We start from the raw sequence: 22,971 nt of genomic DNA on the forward strand, positions 1-22,971 counted from the left end.
TTAACAGTCTATGAGTTTCCGACGTTCATGCCATCCCCATAATTTTTCTTTAAATATATTCTTATTTTAAATATTATCATTAAATTATCTTAAGACAGTTTCTTATTACATATATGAAGTTTATTAGAATACGAGTCTTATCAAACTAGCATACTGTTGCGAACTTGGGTGCTGTTAGCGCAATCAGCTGTTTGAAAGAATAAACATTTTCTCGGTGGCAACGTAAACAGAAAAAGATATCCATTCCGCGAACTGATTGATCGGCATTAGTCACTTGTTTGAAACACGCACACTGGAAACGGGCCACCGAAATGCTCAAGGCCGTAATTTTGATCGGCGGGCCCCAAAAGGGCACCCGCTTTCGCCCACTGTCCCTGGACACACCCAAGCCACTGTTCCCGTTGGCTGGGCGTCCTTTGATTGCCCATCATATCGAGGCCTGTGCCCAGCTACCCGATCTGCGAGAAATCCTCATCATTGGCTACTATCCCCAGACCCAGATGGAGGGGTTCGTGAGCGATATGCAGGCCCTGTACAGCAGCAGTAATATAAACATCAGGTGATTGGTTCTTCAAAGCTAGACAGCTTAAGGAATCCCAATTGTGACGTGGCTCTACGTGGATTAAGTTCTAAAGTTCTTGTTTCCAACCTTAGTAAAAATATATTTTTTTCAGATACCTACAGGAGTTTACCGCTCTAGGAACGGCTGGAGGAATGTACCATTTTCGAGATCAAATCCGAACCGGGAATCCTCGAGCCTTTTTCGTACTAAACGGGGACGTTTGTGCTGATTTCCCGCTTCAGGAGCTGCGTGACTTCCACGAGAAGCGCCCATCCAGCGCTCTAGTGACTATCATGTCAACGGAGGCCACACGACAGCAATCGCTGCACTATGGATGTCTGGTTTTTGATCGCAACACTGGAGCTGTTTCGCATTACGTCGAGAAACCCAGCTCCTACGTATCAACTTTTATCAATTGCGGCGTGTATGTGTGCTCGATGGATATATTTACGGTGCTGGCGCAAATTTTCCATTCGAGAGGTCAGGAGTATGGCTGTCAGGGTTTTAGCAATGGAAATGGGAATGGCAATGGCAGAGAGCAAGGTCACATCAAGTGGGAGCAGGAAGTGCTCACACCACTGGCGGGGACTGATAAGCTCTTCGCCATGCCAGTGCCCAATTGGTGGTCCCAGCTGAAGACAGCTGGTTCGGCCATTTACGCTAATCGTCACTATTTGGGACTCTATAAGAAAACGCATCCGGAGAGGCTGGCCAACGTGGGCACCAAGCGAGGCGAAGGCGATGGTAGCCTGATCTGCACTGTACTACCCGATGTCTATGTCCATCCCAGTGCCACCGTTCACCACAGCGCAGTAGTATGTACTCATTGTGTATATTTACTTAACCGCTTTTAACGGTTTTTGTTTTCCCCAAGTTGGGTCCCAATGTTGCTATCGGACCGGGTGTTACCATTGGGCCTGGAGTTCGCATACGAGAGTCAATTGTCCTGGAACAGGCTCATATCCAGGATCATACATTAGTTTTGCACTCAATTGTGGGTCGTGGTTCCACGATCGGAGCTTGGGCCCGCGTGGAAGGCACTCCCAGTGACCCGGATCCAAATAAACCCTTCGCCAAAATGGAAAATCCACCGTTGTTCAACAACGAAGGAAAGCTTAACCCATCGATTACAATTTTGGGTAGGTTTAAAGATCTTTGGTTTTCAATAGAATTCAAGACCAAAAATCATAATTTTTGTTTCCAGGCTGTTTTGTGCAGGTTCCCGCCGAGAAAATACTGCTCAACAGCATCGTTTTGCCGCACAAGGAGCTGGGTCGCAGCTTCAAGAACGAGATCATCTTGTGAGGCGGCGATGATAACCGTGCCTTGCATTGGTCCCAATCCTTATCAGTATGCCATTTTATACGTTTCTATTGTGCAATATTTCCTAATTCCAACTATTAAATGTGTCCTTGCTTTTAAAATAAATGAGACTTGATTATGGGAAGGGGGGAGGGAATTCAAATTTTATTTTTGATATTATTGTGGCCTTATGGATCCAACTACGAATAAGAACTAAATGCACAAGGGTTAAAGTCTGATATCGATAAGGCCAACCTGTACGTGTCACGCGTGAGGCGCAGGTAAGCGGCCCACGCACACTCATGTGAATAGTCTCTCTCCTCTCTCGTTTAGACCAAAACGCGTTTACGTTCCTCAAGTATCAGCCAGTTAGTGGTCGTCGCCTGTTGCTTTTGCTTCGAGTCTCGTCCCATAAAAGCGGAATCTACGTGTTGTTATATTAATAAAATATTAATAAAAGAGGATTAAAGCTCGCCGAACATGATATTGGCCAAAAGGAAAAAGTAAACAGGTGAGTGGTGCATTCTACGTGGGCAGTTCTTTATTCCGTTTGGTAATTGAGCGAGCCAAGAAGAGGAAGAGCTGAGAGAAAATACAAATACAGGTAAACGACGCAGGTAACTTCAGTTGTGAGAGAGAGAGCGGGAGAGCGGTTTGTGCTCACTGAGCGGAACTGTCTTGCGCAGCGTGGGAAACTGAAAGGGATTGGGGGAGAAGAAGGGGGTCTCCTACTTACCCTCTCTCCCCCACCCCACACCTTGTAAGCCTAGCTTATCTGGCGGAGTTGCGCTCTTTCCGCCGCGTTGCCAACCACTGCCTATTGGCAAACACAGGCTTGGTTCATGTTGTTGTTGTTGTTGTTGTTATTATTTTTAGTATGTGCGTGCTGGAATCTTGTTTGGCTTGCCACCTGAGTTGTCTGTGTTGTTGCTCTCCCGTTAGGCTGAAAGCGCAGCTCTCTCTCTACCTTCGTGGTTACCTGCGTTTCGGTGTGGCGATCAGTTGTTTTTTCAACCTGAAGCGAAGTGGATGCGCGCCGTGGGTTCAAAAAAAAAAAAACTTTAGGCACACACACACAAACACACACCTATACACACGCACACCAAAAAAAGACAGAAACTAGAAAAAGACAACAAGACAAAAAGTGGTAGCAGCAACAGGCAAAAAGAAGCAACAAGTGACTTGTTTTTTGTTGTCATCTCATTTTCGAATCCAGTGGTGGTATTAAGAACATGAACTAGGCAATTGAACCAATCCACCAAGTTAAACAATTTTGAAAGCCTAGTACAGGTGTAGGACAGGTGTGTAGTGCGCGCGCGCCAAGGAAAAGAAAGTGCAATAAAATCGAAAATTGTGAAAAGCCAACAAGTGCAATGTATACAACGTGTTAAGAAAAAAAAAACGACGAAAATTAACAGAAAAACGGTTAAATCGAGAGAAAGAGAGTGAGCAGCCAAAACAGGAGAAGGTAAAGGTGAAAATAAAGAGCTGAAGATCACACTTACCAACCAACCACCTGTAGCATCCAGTACTATCCGGAGAGAGGCCATCAGGAGACTGAGAATCCGATTGAGAACTTTGTTCTCTTGTTGTTGTTGTAAGTGGCATTTAAAAACATCAAAAAAAAAAAAAAATGAATGAAATGGCCAACAATAACAACGGTTAAGACAAGAAGAAACAGCAAGCTGATGCGCTAAACAAAGTGAAAACAAATTTACAGTTAGAGAAATGGCTACGCGGTGAGAGAAAGAGAGCCAGACTTGTTCATAATACTCTGCTCGAAAGAGAGTCTCTCAGCTAGGTCTTTAAAATAAAAAATTGTAATGTAATGCTTTCTTGATTTAAATTTTGAAATTCTTTTGAAAGATAAGATAATAAAAAAAATGGTAAATTCATGCTGGTTAGTAAATGTTTTTTTGGAGGATCTACTTCCAGCTCAGTTTTTTTTTTTTGCGAATAACTTTGGCAATTGGCATTTCTCGACAGCAATTTGCGCAATCATAAGTTTCCTGTTGCTCCAACACCAGCTCCAACTACAATAACCACAAATAATGGCACACGCCAGCAGCAAGAAATAAAAATAAAAAACATATTTGCAAGCGGGAAAACTTGCGCAATTCATAATTTAATAACCAAGTCTCCACACAAAAAACTACAAAGTAAAATCTGCTCACTTTCTGGTTTACCAATCAGCAGCAGGCAGTAGGCAATTCATTAATTGCATTAGTAGTTTTGCTGAGCTCCTGTTGCGCCTGTCACTAATTCGAATTTAATCACCAAGTTTAAGGTATTATCTCTCAAAAGCGTAACGGCCCTCGGGTGGGAGGGATCTTCTTCCCAGAAAAAAACCAAATTAGTTAAAATAGAAAACTCTACTCTATCTATAGTTCATTTTAGCCAAGTTCAACTGTGTCTGCTCTTGGGGTTTCTTCTATTTAATGAAGACCCAACGCTTTCCCATTGTCTTTCTCGGCCATTCTTTATTTAGCTTAATTGGGCCCAGAGTGTATACCGTTATTCGTTAATGAAGGGAATATGTGTGCAAGAGGTGCAGCCATTTAACTATCCCATCAAATGTCCAACGAAAGTGAAAAACACAACAACCTCCATCATAACAGTATCTTCCTATCGTTTTTCATTGCAATCAATTAAAAGGCCATGAGACTATCTCATAAGCTCTGTACTTATCTGGGCTGTTATGGGCTCAGAGAGGGCTTAAGTCGTCACTCAAAACGCACTTCCATCCGGAACCGGAAATGAAGAGCTCTTAGGGCCTCTTGAATTACAACATTGAACCGTTGGCCAACAGAATTACAGTTTTTTTGGGGCATGTAGGGTAACCCTAGGGTTAATAGCGACAGGTCAAAGGTAAGAAAGTGAGACCCAGATTTTGTATAGAGTTCTTGGAACGTGGGAAAGCGTTTATTGGCGGTTCATGATGCAAGAAAAAAGCCAAAAGAAAACTTCATAAATTGCACAAGAGTCGCGTTATAACCGCAATCGCTCATTACCACATGGCCAGTCTTCAGGAAGGGGTCAGTCTTGGGGACTGAAGCTGAAAAAGTCAACCACTGCGACTGGACTGCGATGATGATAAATCCCCGAGGGGCATTTGCGTTATTAGTCAAGTGTGGACTATAAAAAGTCAGAGCGTTATGCTACAGTAATGATTCCGTAAAAGAGACTCTGATCTTGGAAAGATCTTGGATCTTTATATAGTTGAGTCTCAAGTTATAGTAGAAGTTTGACTGTAAAAGTCACTCCTCCTCCGTTCCGATCAGATCCAAAACACGAGGAGCACTTAAAAGTGGCTTAATTACGAAAGCCTGGCCTTTTGCACGTACATATGTATGCATTATTTAAAATTTTTAATTACAACAAAAGAGCTTGGAGCTGGCAGCAATAGCCATTTGAGCGGCTTGCGCCTGCGCGCCCCGATTAACCCATGATCGCCATGATTTTGTTGAACTTAGGAGTTAAACTTTTTTTGTCGCATTAAAAATGCTCATAAATGTGCACTGTTTAGGTCCCCTGTTTATAGCATTTTCAGGTCCCTGTCGGACTTTGTTGTTGTTTAAAATTAAATTTTAAATCGACAGCCAGGGGTTAATACTTTAATTTCAATTTGACCCCCCCCACTGACGTCAGCTTAGGTAGAGACTTAGAAGTCTCGGCTGCCAATTACAAATGCAGCTGAAAAGCGGCAACGCATGGCGGGAAAACTGGCAACCATTTACCTGGATTTGTCGGAGGAGGAGGGACGTGGTGGTGGTGCTGGATTGCATATATGCAAGGTGTCGCGGTGTCAACGTTTTTTTTTGCCAAGTTTTAAAGCGAATCTCTGGACTTTGGCTTTCTTCTCTGTAGTGTATAATATATAGTAGTTTGGCTTTGGCAAACTTTTGACTCTGCCACAAACCGATTCGCTTTGTTTGACATTTCTTGAACGTACTCGTAATTACTCGTGCTTGCTTAATATGCAGTCCCAAAGTCCGACTTTCGAGCAGTTTTTCTCAGTTTTTTGAATTTGTGTAATTAACTCTGTACCCTATTTTCTTTCAGGCATAGCCGCTGAGTAGGCCTAGCAGTCCTGAGATGAAGTTGGCCCAAAGCTAACATATGAATATGAGGCCCGAACATCGGATCGAGGAGCATCACTAGTTAGGATATAGAAAATAACACTGTCAGACACTGACATCTGACACCATATCTCATCTTAGGAGCACTATCATCATCATCACAGGAAGCGGAAGCGGAAGCATAGCCATGCAGGTTCCCGAACACATTGTTTCACTTTACATTGCCACCTGTGGCCAAAATGGACCTGGACTGGGTTCCGACGAGAAGGAGATCATACTGATGGTTTTTGTCCTGCTGGAAGTGACCAGTGGACAGGTGAGTTTTCTCGGAAAATTCCGCCATTTTTATACATCTTCTATAGCTCCGCCCACTGACCGCCATTTTGTTTTGATTCGACTCGAATGTCGGCTACGCTTTAATTAATGAATACTGAGGGGCGATAACAGCCGCCAAGTCTCACTCGAGAGCTGTTCATTAAGTTACAGAACCTAAGCCTGAGTGAAAATTAAAAAAATGAAAAGCCCAATATATACCTCTAACTAGTGGGTATTACCTTATTTAGTCTGTATTTACCAAGATCTCTCGTCATTTTTGAACGTTTCTAAATATAAGTACATTATGTTTCGGGGATATCCCTCTTGGGAAGACTGGGAGGAGAATACAATGTATATAGATAGGTATTTGCATATTTTGCCAAGTTTGCCAAGCGTTTGACACTAATTGTTTGGAAAAAATCTCTAAACATCCGAGGTGGCTGAGGGCAGGCCACCACCTATGAGAGCCCTCGCTCGCTTCATGGCATTACGAAATTCCCTCCACGGGGCCCATTAAAGTTATTTGTCAATTTTGTGCCAAAAAGCAAAGTTTTCCAAGAAGACTTTTCAAAAAATGGAAATGATGTAATGCGGTTGGGATAAAGAGCATCCTAAAAAACGGAATTAAAAGTATCTGAAAAAGTATCTGAACATTAATTTCTCAATTTACAATAATGATGCTTTCAATATTATTTGCCCAATACTTTGTGCTATCTCGAGTGCACACAAAACAAGCTATACCTGTGGAATTACGTGGGAGGCTGCGTGTCTAGAGACCTATCCATAAAGATATAGAAACCGACTTAGACTTAGGCACAGGTATAGATATATTAGATGGATGAAGGTTGTTTTCGCACCGGCTGGAAACTATTGAAGGAAATTGCCCGGCCATTAGATATCTGTCTGTCTGTCGGTGATCTGTGTGTACTTTGGGGTCGGGGGCTCTTGACGATATTTGCTGGCATTTGAGAGTCCGAGAGATGTTTGCCTGACATTGTCGCGATTTTATGACGAGCACGCAATATTTTCCTCGTAAGTGCAGCTCCCCTCTGAAAAACTCCCGATCTTAAGTGGCATTTAATGGCCCAGTGGCGACATTGGAGGGCCGCAATTACGAACGTGGGCTTCTAGTATGAGTCGGAGGCGACTTCAAGACTCTAATTCAAGCCCTGACCCCCTGCCATGTAGCAGCTTCCCGCTGCCAAAATTATTATGAATTAATTACCTAAAAGCTTAAACTCCGGCTTCCAGCTAATGGTGGCTTTCGCAAAGCGATGGCCTAGGCCATGCCGTTGAAACCAATTTTTATGCTAATCGCTGCGGTGATTCCCCATCGAAGGTATTATTATATTATTATATTGCTTTTCTCCCGCTATTTTTAGATGGGGTCATGGGGTCAGCAGACGATCGAATTTCTCCAAAATCCTCCAGCAGCCTTTCCTTTAATTTGGAAACCTAATGAGCTATATCATTTGAAACCAGACTTCTGAATAAAATATAATTTATATGGCTGCGATATCTGCGAAATTTATGCTAATAGTTGCGACAAACTATGCTCTATAACAGTATTGCAAACTGGTGGAAAGTGGTATGGAGCCATGCCCCTAAGTCCTCTATATCACGCGGCTATAGCGTGAAACCAACAGATATACTATAGTCTGTATAGGGAATTCTGGAACATTTTTAAAGTCCTAGCTCAAGAGAAATATACTAACTAGTAACTACTTCTAATAATAGTAACATCAACTCGTATTACCATATCAAAGTGTCAGGTAATACCTCATTTAACTCAGTCAGCATGGTCGCAATATTCGAACTATTCTGACAGCAGTGGGCTGGGGGCTTTGGCATTGAAGGCCTACTCCCCACCTGCCTCCCTAATTGGCAGTCTGACGTGCCTCATAATGGCCAATATGCCGCCGATATGCTGACCGATTCTGTCTACCATTCGTCTACCTAATGGAGCCAACTGTGGAAAAGTGGCAGGTGATAAGAAAGTTGATTGACAGAAGAGTTCGCTTCGGAGAGACTTTCCCCAAAAACGGAAACAGACTTTTCCGCTGCACGATTGTTTTCTGATGATCGATCCAATTCTATCGATCGGTGCAATTTCTCTGCAACAGATTTCTTGGGGCAAGTGGAATTGGCTCGATTTTACACTCACTCGCTGGCTTACATACTATACTTACTATATCCATGCAGTGTAATTGGCATGTTAATTACAGGCTAGTTATGACTCGTATGGCAACAATTAAAGTTAATTAACATTCGCAAATCAAGCACAAAAGTCGCCCAAGTGGAGTGCCGAGAGAGGGGGACGCTAGCCAGCTCTCCGGCTCTACTTGAACCAATTAGAACTCTTGGCTTAGATTAATCTCAATCTGTCTAAAGGCAGACTTGTAGTTTAAAAGCAAATACACTTACGATATATATCCAATACTGGCATAATTAGGAGCTTCCTTAACCTCCGGCGTAACCCAAAAATGTGAGTCCAATGAATATAACATGACTTTACGGTGCGATTCTCATGCATATTTCATTTCAAAGGGGGAATCGTAGGAAGCCACATCCCCTCTTCCTTTTAATTTTTTTGTTTCTTTTGGTATTCAAAGGCTATGCAAATCGATTTCAGACGCCATCGGAAAACAAAGAAAACGTATAGGCTTAGGCTCTCTTCTAAAAGCCTACCTCTGATCGTGTGAGGAATTTGCATAGAGCTCATCTACCTGTAGAAAGGCCCCAATCCGATTTAGATTCACCTTTCCTTTTTCCATATCCGTTGACGCAAGCTCTGATTTTTTTATAAAGTCACTGAAGGTTTCCGAAATCCCTGAAATATGTAAGACCTTTAGGGCAGGTGGTCTGTACTATCGTACGAGTGGCTTGTTTTTCAGGGCTACTTTGCAAGTAATGCTGACATTCTATTCCTATTATAATTATACCTAATACTTGGACCCTTTTTAATATTTATTTAAAATTTCTTTCACAGATCGTAGGCACCAAACAAATACTCGTGCGACCCGATGGCTACTTCATCAAGGATCGCACCATATCGAGCTCCTCGGACACCTCGAGTACAACCAACAACACGGCCAGCTCCCCGCCCCTGGCCATTGGGGATGCCACAAATAATGGCAGTGGGAGCAGCCTGGACAACAATAACACGGAGCTGGTGCTCCCAATTGCAGAAGCCCAGGCAGCGGGCAAACCTTTGAGCGAGGCTATCGAAGAGGTGCGCATAATCCAAACAAATCGGATTTAAGTCCATCATGCCCCATCCACACCATAATCAGAGCACGTTGTTCGGGTCGTTTTTGGGTTGTTGGGATTTGGGCTGTTATCAGCCGGATAGCCGGTAACCGTATCCGATAAGATTAGGCCTGCACTACCCACTACTTCGAAATGCACGTGAAGAGTGGGGGTACAAAATAAAAGTACTATTTATGGAAACCACCCTCTCAAAAGTCAAGAGAATGAGTCGTTGTGGGTCCATTTTGGGACTTCACACTTCTGTGACTTATCAATGGGAATCTGGCTATGGGTACACAGGGAAAAAGTAGACTCATCATCATTATGAATGGAAAAACTAAGCATATGTTCAAAGTTTATAATCAGATAGTTATCAGATGGACTGACGGCCTAATTCTTATTCGTTTCCAATCACGTCGAATGTCTAGCTCTCGAAGATCAGTGCGACTTGCCCATAAAAGTGTAACCTTTGCGACTCGCCTCGCCTCCAACTTTTGCCCTCGCCCCTTCCAACGCTTATCGGAGAGACCCTCAGATAAGGGGAACACTTCAGACAAGCCCCCTCCCATGATCGACTCCCATTTCTTTTCAGCTTCGGCTCCAAACCATCTCCCTGGAACATAATATACTGCCACTCGACTTACATTATCGGCAGCACATGCAGATAAAAGATACAAAGATACAGAGATACGAGAGTGCAGGAATTGAGGAAGAGTCAGCTCAGAATGGGTGTTGGGGAACACACCAGGTGAATGCTGCATCTCCGGAAGACCTTTGATTCCGAGCTCAGACCGTGACGCATTGGAAATATCCAGCACAAGCGTGGCATACTAATTGCTTCAGTCAATAGGGTCAATAAAAGCCATTGGAGATCCGGAGAAGCTGCATTCAAAGCGGGTTTGGGATTAGTGATGTCATGCGCTCCGGATTGTGGTCCGGACTCCTTGCACTGAAACGATTTCGATTATCGTGTCCAGGGTGTAATGCGACATTAAGCCGCATGTTGTATTTACTCACCATGACATGGCTGAAACTGTTCACTGTAATTGGCAATAATTGCCGGCAACTAAACGGGTTTAAGCCACTAACGGAATTGGTGCGGCGAACGCGAGTCTACTTTTCTGTCCTCTCTCTCGTCAGATTGGAATGTTTGGGGTATTTTTCCTTGGTGACAGATGTTCGACCTTTGACTCGCTACCATCCCGACGCGATAATATCTTGAATAATTAATAAGGTAAAGCTCATTTTCAGTTTGATGCCTACCTTCGCTCCCTTTCGCTCCACGACACTGAGATCAAGCTGGTTACGGACGGCCAGTTGCCGCTGAGGCAGTGCCTCCATCGGGAGGCCAGTGCCAAGGATCTGGAGCTGCCGACCTACTACAACCGCTTCAGCGATCTCCGCAAGGAGTTTCTGCGCTACAAGTCCGGCGATCTGGCGCATGCCCTTGTGCCCGTCAAGGATGCCAAGAAGATGCTGCAGGCGCCATCGCTGCCAGTGCCGCAGTCCATCGCAGAGATGTTGGGTGGTGAGTCCTGGGTCATGTCCTAAGATTCCTTTAGATAATTTGTGTTTCTCTCCAAGAACTCAATACCTCATCGGTGGAGGATAAAGACTTTTACATACGCGAATCTCGCGACATGGTTACTGTGATCCAGGCCCTGCTTCAAGCAGGTAAGTACCAACCAATCTCCTCCTAAGTGTTGGACTTAACACGATTATCCTGCAGGTCACACTTTTGCTGCAAACGAGTTGGTCAACCTGGTACTGGAACCTGGAATTTGGTGAGTACTCCCTACATCGAACCCCAACGAACTAGTTCTCTGTAAACCGAGCCCCAAACCCAAACCCAACATACACTCCAATCCAAACTCGGCGCTACTCAAGCCCCACTCTCAGCTGATCCAAGCACTATTTCAGTTGAAAAAAAACTCACTCAGAAAACCCATAAAGAATCCACTGAAAGACGGCACACGAAGTGGCCAAATTCGAGCTGGGAGCGCCGCGTCGCTCACGTCAGTCGACATTTGGATTGGGAGGCGATAAGAGCTCGGGAGCGTCTTTCTAAATGGGGATCGTCTCTGGATCGAACTAAAGTATCGGGTGGCATCGTAACGGATCGGTAGGGCTCTGTGGTTATCGCCCGGATCGTATTGGAAAATTTCAACTACCTAAGCTTGCCAGCCTGCCTGCCTGAGGTCTGTTTCAGACCAATCACTATAAAATATTCAATTAACACAGAGAGGTAACCCTTCTACGATGAGTATACGACGTTACTGAAAACTCCTTTCTGTCCGTCCGGCTGCCAAGTTGGATTATTCATGTTTTTTTAGTCGTTTTCGGGTTTTGTTCGTATTTTTTACTGGCCCATTTATGCATGACATTCTGTTCGAGCTCTCGAGTGTGTGTCGTTTGTGTATTGGGAGAGTCAGCAGAAATATTTATGCGACTTACTTGGTAATCGACAAGAACTCTGGCTGCACATCGCAGAACGTGACTGCGACGCCGTTTTGTGCCCCATCACGTGTTGCATAACAGCTCCTTGGGGAGGAGAGCTTTTAATGATTTTCCTTTAACCGATTCCCGTTTAACTCCACTTGCAGCTCAATTGACGACGAGATCGACGGCAACTGCATTGTTCGTGCCAGAGGCTTACCCTGGCAGAGCAGCGACCAGGACATCGCCAAGTTCTTTTGCGGCCTCAACGTAGCCAAGTAAGTGATGAGTGCAACCCATTGATAAGCCGGATCAGTGGGGTCAGCTCGTCGTTGATTACACAGCGACCCACTTTATCTTCTGATAACCGCTCCCCCTCTCCTCCTCCCCTTCTTCTAGGGGCGGCGTTGCTCTCTGTCTTTCTCCGCTGGGGCGACGCAACGGCGAAGCCCTCATCCGTTTCATATCCCAGGAGCACCGCGACATGGCTCTGAAACGGCACAAGCATCACATCGGTACCCGATATATCGAGGTGTACCGGGCCTCGGGTGAGGACTTCCTGGCCATCGCCGGCGGTGCATCGAACGAGGCGCAGGCGTTTCTTTCCAAGGGAGCCCAGGTGATCATCCGAATGCGGGGTCTACCCTACGACTGCACCGCCAAACAAGTGGTAAGACGCGATCCCAGACTTCGAGAGCTCTCTTAATCATGAACGTCCACTCCACTTGTTTCCCTAGCTGGACTTCTTCACCACTGGGGATACGGCACCCTGCCATGTACTGGATGGGAATGAGGGCGTGCTGTTTGTAAAGAAACCGGATGGACGAGCAACCGGAGACGCCTTTGTTCTGTTTGCCCATGAGTCGGATGCTGCCAAGGCGCTGGGCCGGCACCGGGAGTCCATAGGACAGAGGTATATCGAGCTCTTCCGCTCCACAACCGCCGAGGTACAGCAGGTGCTTAACCGCTCCATGGACCCGAAGAACTATGAGTCGGGCGGCAACCACAGCCAGCCACCGCTGATTGCTCAGCTGCCGACCATGCAGCTACCACTGCTGCCGCAGGTGGGTGCCATACACGGCCTACCCACTCACAGCTTCCGCTAACCTATCCCCTTCCACAGCATCTCATCACCTCGGGCACCACAAGGAACTGCATCCGACTGCGAGGACTGCCCTACGAGGCGATGGTGGAGCACATACTTCACTTCCTGGATGGGTTTGCCAAGCACATAATATACCAGGGTGTTCATATGGTGATCAACGCACAGGTGAGTGTTCCAGTCTGGTATTTAACTGGGCTTACTAAACTACGAAACTTTCAGGGCCAACCCAGTGGAGAGGCCTTCATCCAAATGGACACGGAGGACTCGGCCCGGTTGTGCGCCCAGCGCAAGCACAACCAGTTTATGGTCTTTGGCAAGAAGTTCCGCTATATTGAGGTGTTCCAGTGCTCTGGTGACGACATGAACATGGTCCTCAATGGCGGTCTCACCTCGCCAGTGGCCCAACCACCGCCCCCGCACCATGGCCATGCCCATTCGCACGCCCACAAGCAGCCCTCGCTGCTGGCTGCGGCCACCTCGGGTATGTTCAGTTCGGCGGGTCAATCGGCAACGGCCTCCGCTGGCACTGCCACCCAGTCGCCGATCGGCGGCACCCACTCCCACACACAATCACACCCCCCACAACATCCACACTCGCATGTTCCGGGCCACGCCCCCGCTCACACCCTGCCCGCCTCTTCGGCGGCCATTATGCCGAATCTCTCGGCTGCCTCGGCCAGCGGACTGGCCTCCTTTATGGCCAGTCAGCCAGCGGCTGCTCATTCGGCTGCAGTGACCCTAGCCCCGCCGGGCTACTCCCTGAATCCCTTTTCGCTACCGCCGCCGGGATCATCGCCCGCGAGTGCTGCCGCCGCTGCAGCAGCAGCTGCAGCTGCCACGCCGGCCTTGTTGGCACAGCAGCAGGCACAGTTTATAGCCCAGCAGAGCCTCCTGGTGAGGCAACAGGCTGCCGCTGCCGCCCTGGCCGCCGAGCAGCAGCAGCAGGTGCAGCAGCAGCAACAGCTCTACGCCAGTGCTATGTTCCAGCAGCATCCGTTGTACCTGCAACAGCAGCAGCAGCAACAGCTCTACGCCAGCGCCATGTTGCAACAGGGTCAGCCGCAATTTGTTCTTATGCAGAGGCCCTCGGCTTCCTACTTGCCGCCCTTTCCGCTCAGCTACATGCCCACCGCTGCAGCGGGGGCGGGAGTGGGCGTGTCCCCAGCCGGAGCATCAGTTGCCGGGGCCAGTGCAGCGGCAGCAGCTGCAGCGGCCGCGGCCACTCCCGCCAGCAACTCGTCGATGAAAAGGTCGTACGAGAACGCATTCCAGCAGGATGCGACGGGCGCGGCGGCCGTGGCTGCCAGTGCGGCAAAAAGAGCCCTAACCCGAAATCCCAGTAGTGTCTACTCCTACTACAATCCGGGAATTTAGATATTCGCATAACATTTATTCACTTTGAAAGCATTTAAAAGCCAACTCCAACTTCGGCCACATTCCGAGAGTGGGTGGGGGGGTGGTGTTGAAATAATAATACATGCGCACACATACATTTAACCGTCTCATGTACACACACTCACATACCACACACACACACAAACCGCATACCAGACATTTTTAGAGCTTAATTTTTTACCAATTTGGAATGTAGACTTAAGTACTTTTCTTGTATGGAGTACTCGTAGTAGGCTAAGAATATTTGTCTATGGTCTAAGAGAAGAATACGATATATGACACTCCCCACACCCACGAAGGCACACACTCACCCGCATAAGCACTGATCACCCATACATTAGCATAAGTACACCCGGCTAACAATGTGGGGGATATAGGATGCGCCTATATCGGATTTAATTGCATTTTTTTTGTCAGAAAAGCTTGGAGTGTGAGTGCACCTGCGTGGGTGTGGGCGTGTATAGAGCGAAAGGGGATCTACATTTATATATATAACCGATCTGTAACCCCTTTGGCTCACCGACTCGAAGGCAATCAACAGAGGCTAACGTCGTTCATGGAGGGAGTGAGAGCTAGAGATACGATGTTGGGCCACCGCCCATTCAGTGCAATCTAATTTTAATGGTACCCTTTGGTTACCACACCCCCCAATTCGCCGGAATCCAATCCGCCCACTCCCTCCTCCCCCCATGAACGGCGTCAGGTGTTGGCTCAGCGCAAATTTTGAGAAGAACTTGAAATCGAAAACCGAATCCGATAGCTATATAGCTATGGAGCGAATATAAACAAGTTATCGTGTTCTGTAAGACAAACACTTCTTTTTTGGAATAACCATAATAGTCGATGGGTGGAGTTGTGTGCCGATCGAGATATATACATACATATATAAACACTACATACTATATAAAATACCAATATACACTAGCTTTTAAGATCGTACGATTGTAAAATGGGTTCGCATATTAATCCACTCGGCAATCTTTTCCCGTGTCTCTCCATGGCAGCTAACACCAATCAAAATACTTAATACAATAATTAATTAATAATAATCTCATCGTTTTGACTTGCAATACCGTACAATACACCCTATAAATAGTACCTAGATGTCTATGGTGTAGCTCTTAAGTGTGGCTCGTAACTGGTGTTAGTCGCAACCGGGGTCTATCACTATTATAATTCCTCTGAAACTCTTCAACTTTAAATGCCGCCACCTGTTTTTATGTGTGTGTTCTCTGTCATCACTAATTAAGTTCGGGATTTCGACTAAGTGCATATCGGATGATAACTGGTTAATGGTGACTCGGGCTTACATATACGTATACCACCTGCAATATGCTTTATTATCAGTAAGGCTGTCCTAACTCTATGTCATTTATCTATTATTATTTAAAAAAAGAGATCGGACTCTTACTTTCTTTGAGTTTTTAAAACAAAAATTTCGATTCAATCCCCCAATCTTTAAACCTTCTCTAGCTGCGTCTAACACTGAGTTCTGCCCCAACTTGATATACTACTGAGCAAGTCCTGGCGAGCTCCATGGGAAAGTATCGCCTAGCGCCTTAGCCTAATCCTTAGTATAATTTAACCCATAGTGTTAGTTTGTTATTGCCAATCGAGTGGCTTCCAAACGGGTTTTGCGGCCACTTTAAACCAGCGACAAACAGTAATATCTACTTAACTAGTTATAGTACGCACATCAGTTTTTAATGTTTTTTTCTTTGGAAATTACAATTTTTGATATTCCATTCTTTTTACCACTAGATGTTTAGCAAAACAAATTTTTGATTAATTTTTTACATCAATAAAATACGACATTACCGCCTACCTCTCCCCTCTCTCTCTCTCTCTCTGTCTCTCTTACTCTATCATCATCTCTTTCGCTCTGTGTGTTACCCAAAGAGTAGAGGCCCAAAAGATCTACAGACCTACTAATAACACCCTTCATGAGAATCATTTGGGTATAAACCTTATTAACCACTCCTTGTCTCTACCCAGCCCCGTATCCCTAATCCCTCGTCCTCGTCCTTAGCCCTGTCTCTCACCACCCGCCCATTAAAATGGAACACCTTATATGTATGTACATGTAACTCTGGGGTATCGGGCTTGGGCTTAGCTTTATAATCGATCGCGATCGCGTTTTCAGCGGGATCAACCAAAAGCCGAGCTGCTGGGAGTGGATTGTGCGGAGTTTGTTTGGTTTTCTGTTTCCGTCACTATGCTCTAGCTACATTATAAATATATACTACTACTACCTAGTAACCCTAAGTGGAGTGTCCATCATGATCTCGTACTAGTCATATAGACGCATCTTGTATGTAACTCGGCGATGTCTGAACGGTTCTTCGGTGGCCTCTCGAGGCCTGGTGCTTGGATTATATCAAAATTAATATCAAAAATCGAATCTCAAAATTCTCAAAAACAAACAACAAATCGGCAAAAAAAAACATATTCCAAAATTTGTAATCGTTTTTGTGCGCAACTGTTTCCATGGTATCTGGGTGGTAAGGTGGTAAGATACTCGTTCCAACCAAAAAATACAAAGTACCAAGTATTTATGTCTTTCCTACCATTTGCAATGTCTAAAACGGTGAGTGATTTGAATACGATTTTACCTCCAGCTAACCCCCTGACTAACCAACCACTAGCCACTATCTTACGGATGTAAGATCTCACACTAATCTACTAACATAATGCAATGACCGACCTCTTGAGATGATTTGCGGATGTGATCGACTATATAACACGGGACAAACTGAAACTATACATCTTGTACAAAGTCTCTCCACCCAAAAATATATTTTTAACAGCGATGCCATACTCACAACACTTGTACCCCCCAGAATTCTGAAAATAATCTCTGTGTACCCGAACTATATCTGACGACCTTATAGCTTAGACTTCTGTGATTAATTCTATGTATTTTGCCTTCGAACAGGTGCTGCTCTACTGGGCGCCCACTTTGGGGCCCCGTACCCTGCCTTTGGAGGGGCTCCTCCACCACCACGTTCGCACCACCTGCCGCATCACCCCCACCATCCGGCGTCCGCTTTTTACCCACCGCCGCTGGTGTACTGGCCGTACCCGAGTCCTCCCGTCTCCCCGACCACCTACTACACCCAGCCGGGGGCGCACTCGCCCTCACAGCCCTTGGTAAGATTGAGATCTCATCCTTTTGAGTTCCATAACTTGATACTCTGTTTCATGCAGTACCCGGTGGACTTCTTCCCGCCCTCTCCGCTGTCGCCCCCCAGTGTGGCCATTCCGCATACCAGCACCGGCCTGATACTCACGCCCACTAAGGCAGCTGTGTCCTTTGTGCCGTCAAAGCAGTTCTCACCCACCACATCGGCGGGCAGTGGAAACACTAGCTCCAACTCCAGTTCCACCTCCAGCTGCAGTTCTGGCTCCGGAAAGTTTCCCCTTCCGATGTTGCCAGCCATCACCCTGAACGGATCGGTGGAGAATGCCACGCCCAAAGCCCCGACACCCACGCAGACGGGAGCTCATGGACAAGAGGCCTCTACCACATCGTCAAAGTGCCTTCTTAGCATAGACACAAACCACGGGACGGCATCCACCGGCGCTGGAGTGCCCCCGCTAAAGACCGGAAGTCAAGGGGCGGGAGGTGCGGCTGCCACGCCTCTTGTGAGCAACTCTTGCGTGGAGCTATTTATATCATAGAGCTGATGCGGAAGCGAAGCTTAATGTCTTGCCAATCGAAGAAAGCAAACCATTGCCTAGACGAGAACCCATGGCGAAAATGGCGAGGAGCTAGCCGAGTCTCCAACACGTGTGGGTGGATTGCGTTGACGGCGAATTCGCGATGCGGCGAAAATCGAACGAAACGAAGGAATCTCCCCGCCGTCTCATGAATTTCTATATCCTCCCCCCCTATACTACTTATGTATGTCGTCCTTTAAGGCTAAGTTAGTGCCCCAGTGCAGTCCATTCGACGTCTTATTTATTCAGTTGCTGCATTAAATCCAAATATACACATTAGCCAATTAGCGAAGTGAAGAGAGCGCAAAGAAATCGACAAATTTATCCCTAGTCAATAGTCAAATTATTTATACAACTATTTTTTATGCATATATGTGTGTATGTACTTGTAGCTGGATGTTAATGTTATTAAAAACAGCCAATCAGTCAGCGCGCCTATCCTGTATCCCTAGGATTATATCCATTTTTGAATATTGTTATTCCCTTGTGCACGCAACCTGCAACCTGCAACCTGCAACATGCAACGTTACAGTTGTTGCACCCAATCGTTTGCAATAAAAAGATATTATCAGTTGTTTTTTGATAAATAAACGCATATATTTAATATATCAAATTGAAATCATCGAACTGGTTAACAATCTGTATCATTTATTTGGATGCGGGCTTAACAAATTCACTTTGATCCGGATGCCATTACGAATCAATTAATGCAACTATCTCCGATAGACAGTCCAGATGCGGATGTCCTATATATATGTATATCTCCATCATAAATAATCCGCTAGCCGGATGATAAATCGCTGACAAATGGCGTTACAAACGGACGAAAGTCCCACCGACCCGTTCAAAGGACACGGTCGTTGTGAACCATCATCCGGTCGCACCGTACCATTACCGTAACATACATTTAAAATAGATTAAAACCCATCTGGTGGGCAGGTGCAGTTCTGCAGGATCTAGTTAGTTCTATGCTGCACCTGCCAGCCGCATCCGATGCTGTTGGTCCTCCTGCTCGCATGATAATTTATCAAGGACCGGCGCCACCGCTGCAGTGGACATCCTTTGGACTTCCTGGTGGGGAATCGGAGCCTATCAAAAGCACATTAGGTGTGCCGCTGCTCCGTTGACAAGTTGGCCTGCGAACAAGTAAATGAAAAATGTTGGTTAATGCGCCAAGGCCAAAAAAAATAAAGAAAGAATTTTTAGAGTATCCCCCCAGCCCCCATCTCGGTTTTTGTTTTTTATGGTTGCACACTTGACTTAACAACGCCCTGTGCACTTCCTCTAATGGCACGGAAATGGCCGTATAAATCTCATTTGTAATCGCCGAGCGAAAAACCATCGCCAGACAACGCCTAAAGTAGGCAACCCAATAATGGAGAAGTTGCAAAACTTTGCGGCGCTGTCACTCGAAACTAAGTCAATAAAAAATATCCCTGTCCCCCCATCCGCTATATGGTGCACCGCCCAGTAGTCCCTATGTCTCTGGGTGCAGTACCGATTTCATTGGGATTGCAATAACAAGACCGTCGATTGGCGGCGGCATATTTTCGACGACTTAGCAACTGTCGTCGCCGCTGGCAGGGACCTCTTCCGTTTTGGTATTAAGCCATTGAAACTTTTATTGATTTAGGGGATTTCGTTGCGTTCCAGCGAGCATTTCAGTTGACAGTCTCTTGCCAGGCAGCCACTATATATTCTAGTCGAAGGGAATCACTTTGCATGGCTCCCATAGAAACTCCATCTATAAAAATAATTTCTCTGTATGATGTTTTATCGGATGAGAATTGGCCAAGATATGGCCTTCCAAAGAGGGCTCATTTGGGAATCCCACATTTTGATGGGGTCTCCCCAGGAAAAAATTGAAAAAAAATCGAAAAAATATTTTGTTCTCGGATTTTGATGCAGATTGACGGGGAATCGGCCCACAAATCGATTAAGGTAATCCTGCCAAGAATCGGACAAGTATTGGCCAAGATATGGCCTTCCCAAGGGGGCTCGTTTGGGAATCCTACATTTTGAAGGGGTCTCCCCAGGAAAAATTGGAAAAAAATCGAAAAAATATTTTGTTCTCGGATTTTGATGCAAATTGGCGTGGAATCGCCCCACAAATCGATCAGAAAATTCCTTCCAAGAATCGGATGAGAATTGGCCAAGATATGACCTTCCAAAGAGGGCTCATTTGGGAATCCCACATTTTGAAGGGGTCTCCCCAGGAAAAAATTGGAAAAAAATCGAAAAAATATTTTGTTCTCGGATTTTGATGCAGATTGACGGGGAATCGCCCCACAAATCGATTAAGGTATTCCTTTCGTGAATCGGGCAAGAATTTGCCAAGATATGGCCTTCCAAAGGGGGCTCATTTGGAAATCCCACATTTTGATGGGCTCTCCCCAGGAAAAATTGGAAAAAAATCGAAAAAATATTTTGTTCTCGGATTTTGATGCAGATTGACGGGGAATCGCCCCACAAATCGATTAAGCTATTCCTTCCGTGAATCGGACAAGTATTGGCCAAGATATGACCTTCCCAAGGGGGCTCATTTGGGAATTCCACATTTTGAAGGGGTCTCCCCAGGAAAAATCTCTCTGTTTTAATTTCCATTACCCTAAAAACCATTCGTTTGTTAAATCCTGTTTGTGTTTCCAGGCACAGCAAAGTCTTTACAACACCTGGCCAGCAATTTTTCAGCAAATATTTGACCAAGAGGTCCTCCCGTCCCATCGTTCCTGAACCTTTCCCATTGTGCCTCCTCGTCGCTTGTTGTCTGGCGCAACAAAAAATCAATTTCAAGCACATTACCAGCCTGGCAACTTGATTTTATTATTTACTCGTATTTGCCGTTTGACAGATTCGCTTGGCTGCCCTCAAAATTTCAAGCGTCCTCACTCACATTTTGGCCAAATCGTGGCAGAACCCGGCCCCCAAAAGCCAAAGCCAAATCCGTGCAGGAGCAGCAGAGGGCGGAGAACGGAGGCGGAGCCGCCTTTAAAATTGCCCAAGGGGGCTCGTCGGGTAGAATGACTGCAGTGCGCCTTTCGCCAAGGAGCAAGGATACAAGTAAATCGAAATAATAAGAAAGAACAAGCTGGAGGAAAAAAGAAAAAAACCCTGAAATCCATGTATGTTTGCTCACAAATCTTGGGCAAATAAAGCAGGAAAATTCACCAGGGGAGGGTGCGGCAGGATGTATGTAAGTGCGGCAGGATTTTACGTTTTCATTAGAGGACTGTCTCGGGGAATCCTTGCCCGCCCGAGATCCCCAAGTTTACAGCAACTTTATCCTATTTTACAAACTACTTTAGGCAATTGATTGTGTGCGAATGTGACTGTGTTGGAGTCTGCATCTGCGCTGGTATTTGTATCTGTGTATCGGTGGGGTAGGTGAGTCTGGGTGTATCTGTATCTCTGCGAGTGCTAAAAGGTGCCGGCAACTGAGCCAACGCTTTTTGATGTCTCTGCTGTATGCTTTTTTATTTTTTTTTTCCGATTTTTTTTATGTCTTGCTCCTCCTTGCTCTCTTACACGATTTCATTTACTTTGTGCAGGCACAAAGCCTAAGCACTCTGTACTCTGGGTGGTACATGGCCATGGTGTGCGTGTATAGGTGTGGGTGTGAATTGCTGCTGCCTGTGAGTGTGAGTGAGTATCTGTGTGTGGCTCGGAGGCAATGAAGTGCATTTGAAGCGCACTTGATGCACGTACAGCACGCAGCGCCTTTTTAGACGTATTGTAAATGACTGCAGTGGAGAAGGGGCAGCGTGGTTCGTTAGTTTTACACACACACACACAAAGCAGAGACAGGAAGTGAGGTTGTGTGTGTATGTGTGGGCGTCTGTTTGATAAGTGGCAGCAATTTTTTTTTTTTGCCCCCTCAGCTCTTTTATATTTTTTCTTCCCACATCTGAGACTTTTTTTCTGCTCCGGCTGACACTACGTCATCTTCAGTATCCTTCGCTCGCCCCCCCATGGCCCCCCTCTTCGTCCTGCAACGCGAGCCACTAATGAAATTGTTAATTTTTGTTAGCAAAGTCACGTACACGATGTGTTGATGACGCTGAAGAGCTAGAGACGCCGCCATTGCCGCCACTGTCGCTGCCAACGCCACTGGCAATTGGCACAGGCCAAGGAGCATATCATACATACGGGAGAGGGCTGGGGGCTCTGGAGGAGGTCCTGGAGGTGATGGCAAGGATTTTCCACCACTCATAAGTTAAATGGCCCTTGTAGTTTTTATGGCCGCCTCTTCGACAATTTGCTGCTGGTTGGCATATTTATGAGCAACAGTTTTCCATTAGCATTCGATTACTACTCGGCGCATAGAATCGAGTATGTATCTCTTTGGAACTTGTTTCAGTGATTTGTTCGTTGCTGCAGTCACTAGACACTATACCCTAGACACACACACACACACACTTCCATTCGCACTCACACACAGATGTTGCACGTGCAACATACCGAAACAGAAAAGACATCAACAGCCAAAAAGCGAAAAAGTCGCATTGCAGCAATTTCTGTTACGCTATGCCAACTGCTGCCAAAAAGAAGGTCCTGGCAGGACTGCCCATTAATACCGTTTACCTCTCCCCGCCTGCCAGCATTTCCTTTATGTTCGGTTGCCTGGCACGTAGCCATTGCAATTGTTGTTCGTGTTACGTATACGTATTACGTATACGCCAAGTATGCCCCGCTAGCTAGCTGGCAGGCTGGCTTGCGGACTGGCTGGCTGCTTGCCTGACTTGGCTGGTTGGTTGCCTGTTTCGCTTCAGCTCGCTCGCAGCTGAGTTTCGGTTTGCATTCTGTTGGCC

The 22,971-nt window shown here is 46.0% G+C and overlaps 2 protein-coding genes across 3 annotated transcripts; both read left to right on the forward strand.

Moving 5' to 3' along the window:
• Nucleotides 1-188: 188 nt before the first annotated feature.
• Nucleotides 189-1,990, forward strand: Gmppa (GDP-mannose pyrophosphorylase A). The gene is made up of 4 exons (XM_017234856.3): nucleotides 189-559; nucleotides 675-1,377; nucleotides 1,437-1,701; nucleotides 1,767-1,990. The coding sequence occupies exons 1-4, from the start codon at nucleotides 312-314 to the stop codon at nucleotides 1,865-1,867; spliced, it is 1,317 nt and encodes a 438-aa protein (XP_017090345.1). The 5' UTR covers nucleotides 189-311; the 3' UTR covers nucleotides 1,868-1,990.
• An 884-nt stretch (nucleotides 1,991-2,874) lies between these two features.
• On the forward strand, nucleotides 2,875-18,790 carry fus (epithelial splicing regulatory protein fusilli). Of its 2 annotated transcripts, XM_070279235.1 has the most exons (13): nucleotides 2,877-3,461; nucleotides 5,927-6,259; nucleotides 9,248-9,490; nucleotides 10,759-11,035; nucleotides 11,092-11,181; nucleotides 11,237-11,291; nucleotides 12,111-12,221; nucleotides 12,343-12,613; nucleotides 12,681-13,007; nucleotides 13,067-13,213; nucleotides 13,268-13,529; nucleotides 17,379-17,593; nucleotides 17,651-18,790. In XM_070279235.1, the coding sequence occupies exons 2-13, from the start codon at nucleotides 6,131-6,133 to the stop codon at nucleotides 18,122-18,124; spliced, it is 2,601 nt and encodes an 866-aa protein (XP_070135336.1). In that variant the 5' UTR covers nucleotides 2,877-3,461; nucleotides 5,927-6,130; the 3' UTR covers nucleotides 18,125-18,790. The 2 variants fall into 2 exon arrangements, with proteins under 2 accessions (XP_070135335.1, XP_070135336.1); XM_070279234.1 differs by lacking the exons at nucleotides 17,379-17,593; nucleotides 17,651-18,790 and having other exon boundaries at nucleotides 2,875-3,461; nucleotides 13,268-15,827.
• The last annotated feature ends 4,181 nt before the right edge of the window (nucleotides 18,791-22,971 follow it).

Source organism: Drosophila bipectinata, chromosome 2R (genome assembly GCF_030179905.1).
Source record: "Drosophila bipectinata strain 14024-0381.07 chromosome 2R, DbipHiC1v2, whole genome shotgun sequence".
Lineage (NCBI taxonomy): Eukaryota > Metazoa > Arthropoda > Insecta > Diptera > Drosophilidae > Drosophila > Drosophila bipectinata.

Excerpts from the sequence above, each read along its gene's own strand:
- fus (XM_070279234.1), top strand. The coding sequence starts at position 6,131 with ATGCAGGTTCCCGAACACATTGTTTCACTTTACATTGCCACCTGTGGC. Across the intron at positions 11,182-11,236 it reads CCAGGCCCTGCTTCAAGCAG|GTCACACTTTTGCTGCAAAC; the intron begins GTAAGTACCAAC and ends ATTATCCTGCAG. Across the intron at positions 11,292-12,110 it reads GTACTGGAACCTGGAATTTG|CTCAATTGACGACGAGATCG; the intron begins GTGAGTACTCCC and ends CTCCACTTGCAG.
- Gmppa (XM_017234856.3), top strand. The coding sequence starts at position 312 with ATGCTCAAGGCCGTAATTTTGATCGGCGGGCCCCAAAAGGGCACCCGC. Across the intron at positions 560-674 it reads AGCAGTAATATAAACATCAG|ATACCTACAGGAGTTTACCG; the intron begins GTGATTGGTTCT and ends TATTTTTTTCAG. Across the intron at positions 1,378-1,436 it reads CCGTTCACCACAGCGCAGTA|TTGGGTCCCAATGTTGCTAT; the intron begins GTATGTACTCAT and ends GTTTTCCCCAAG.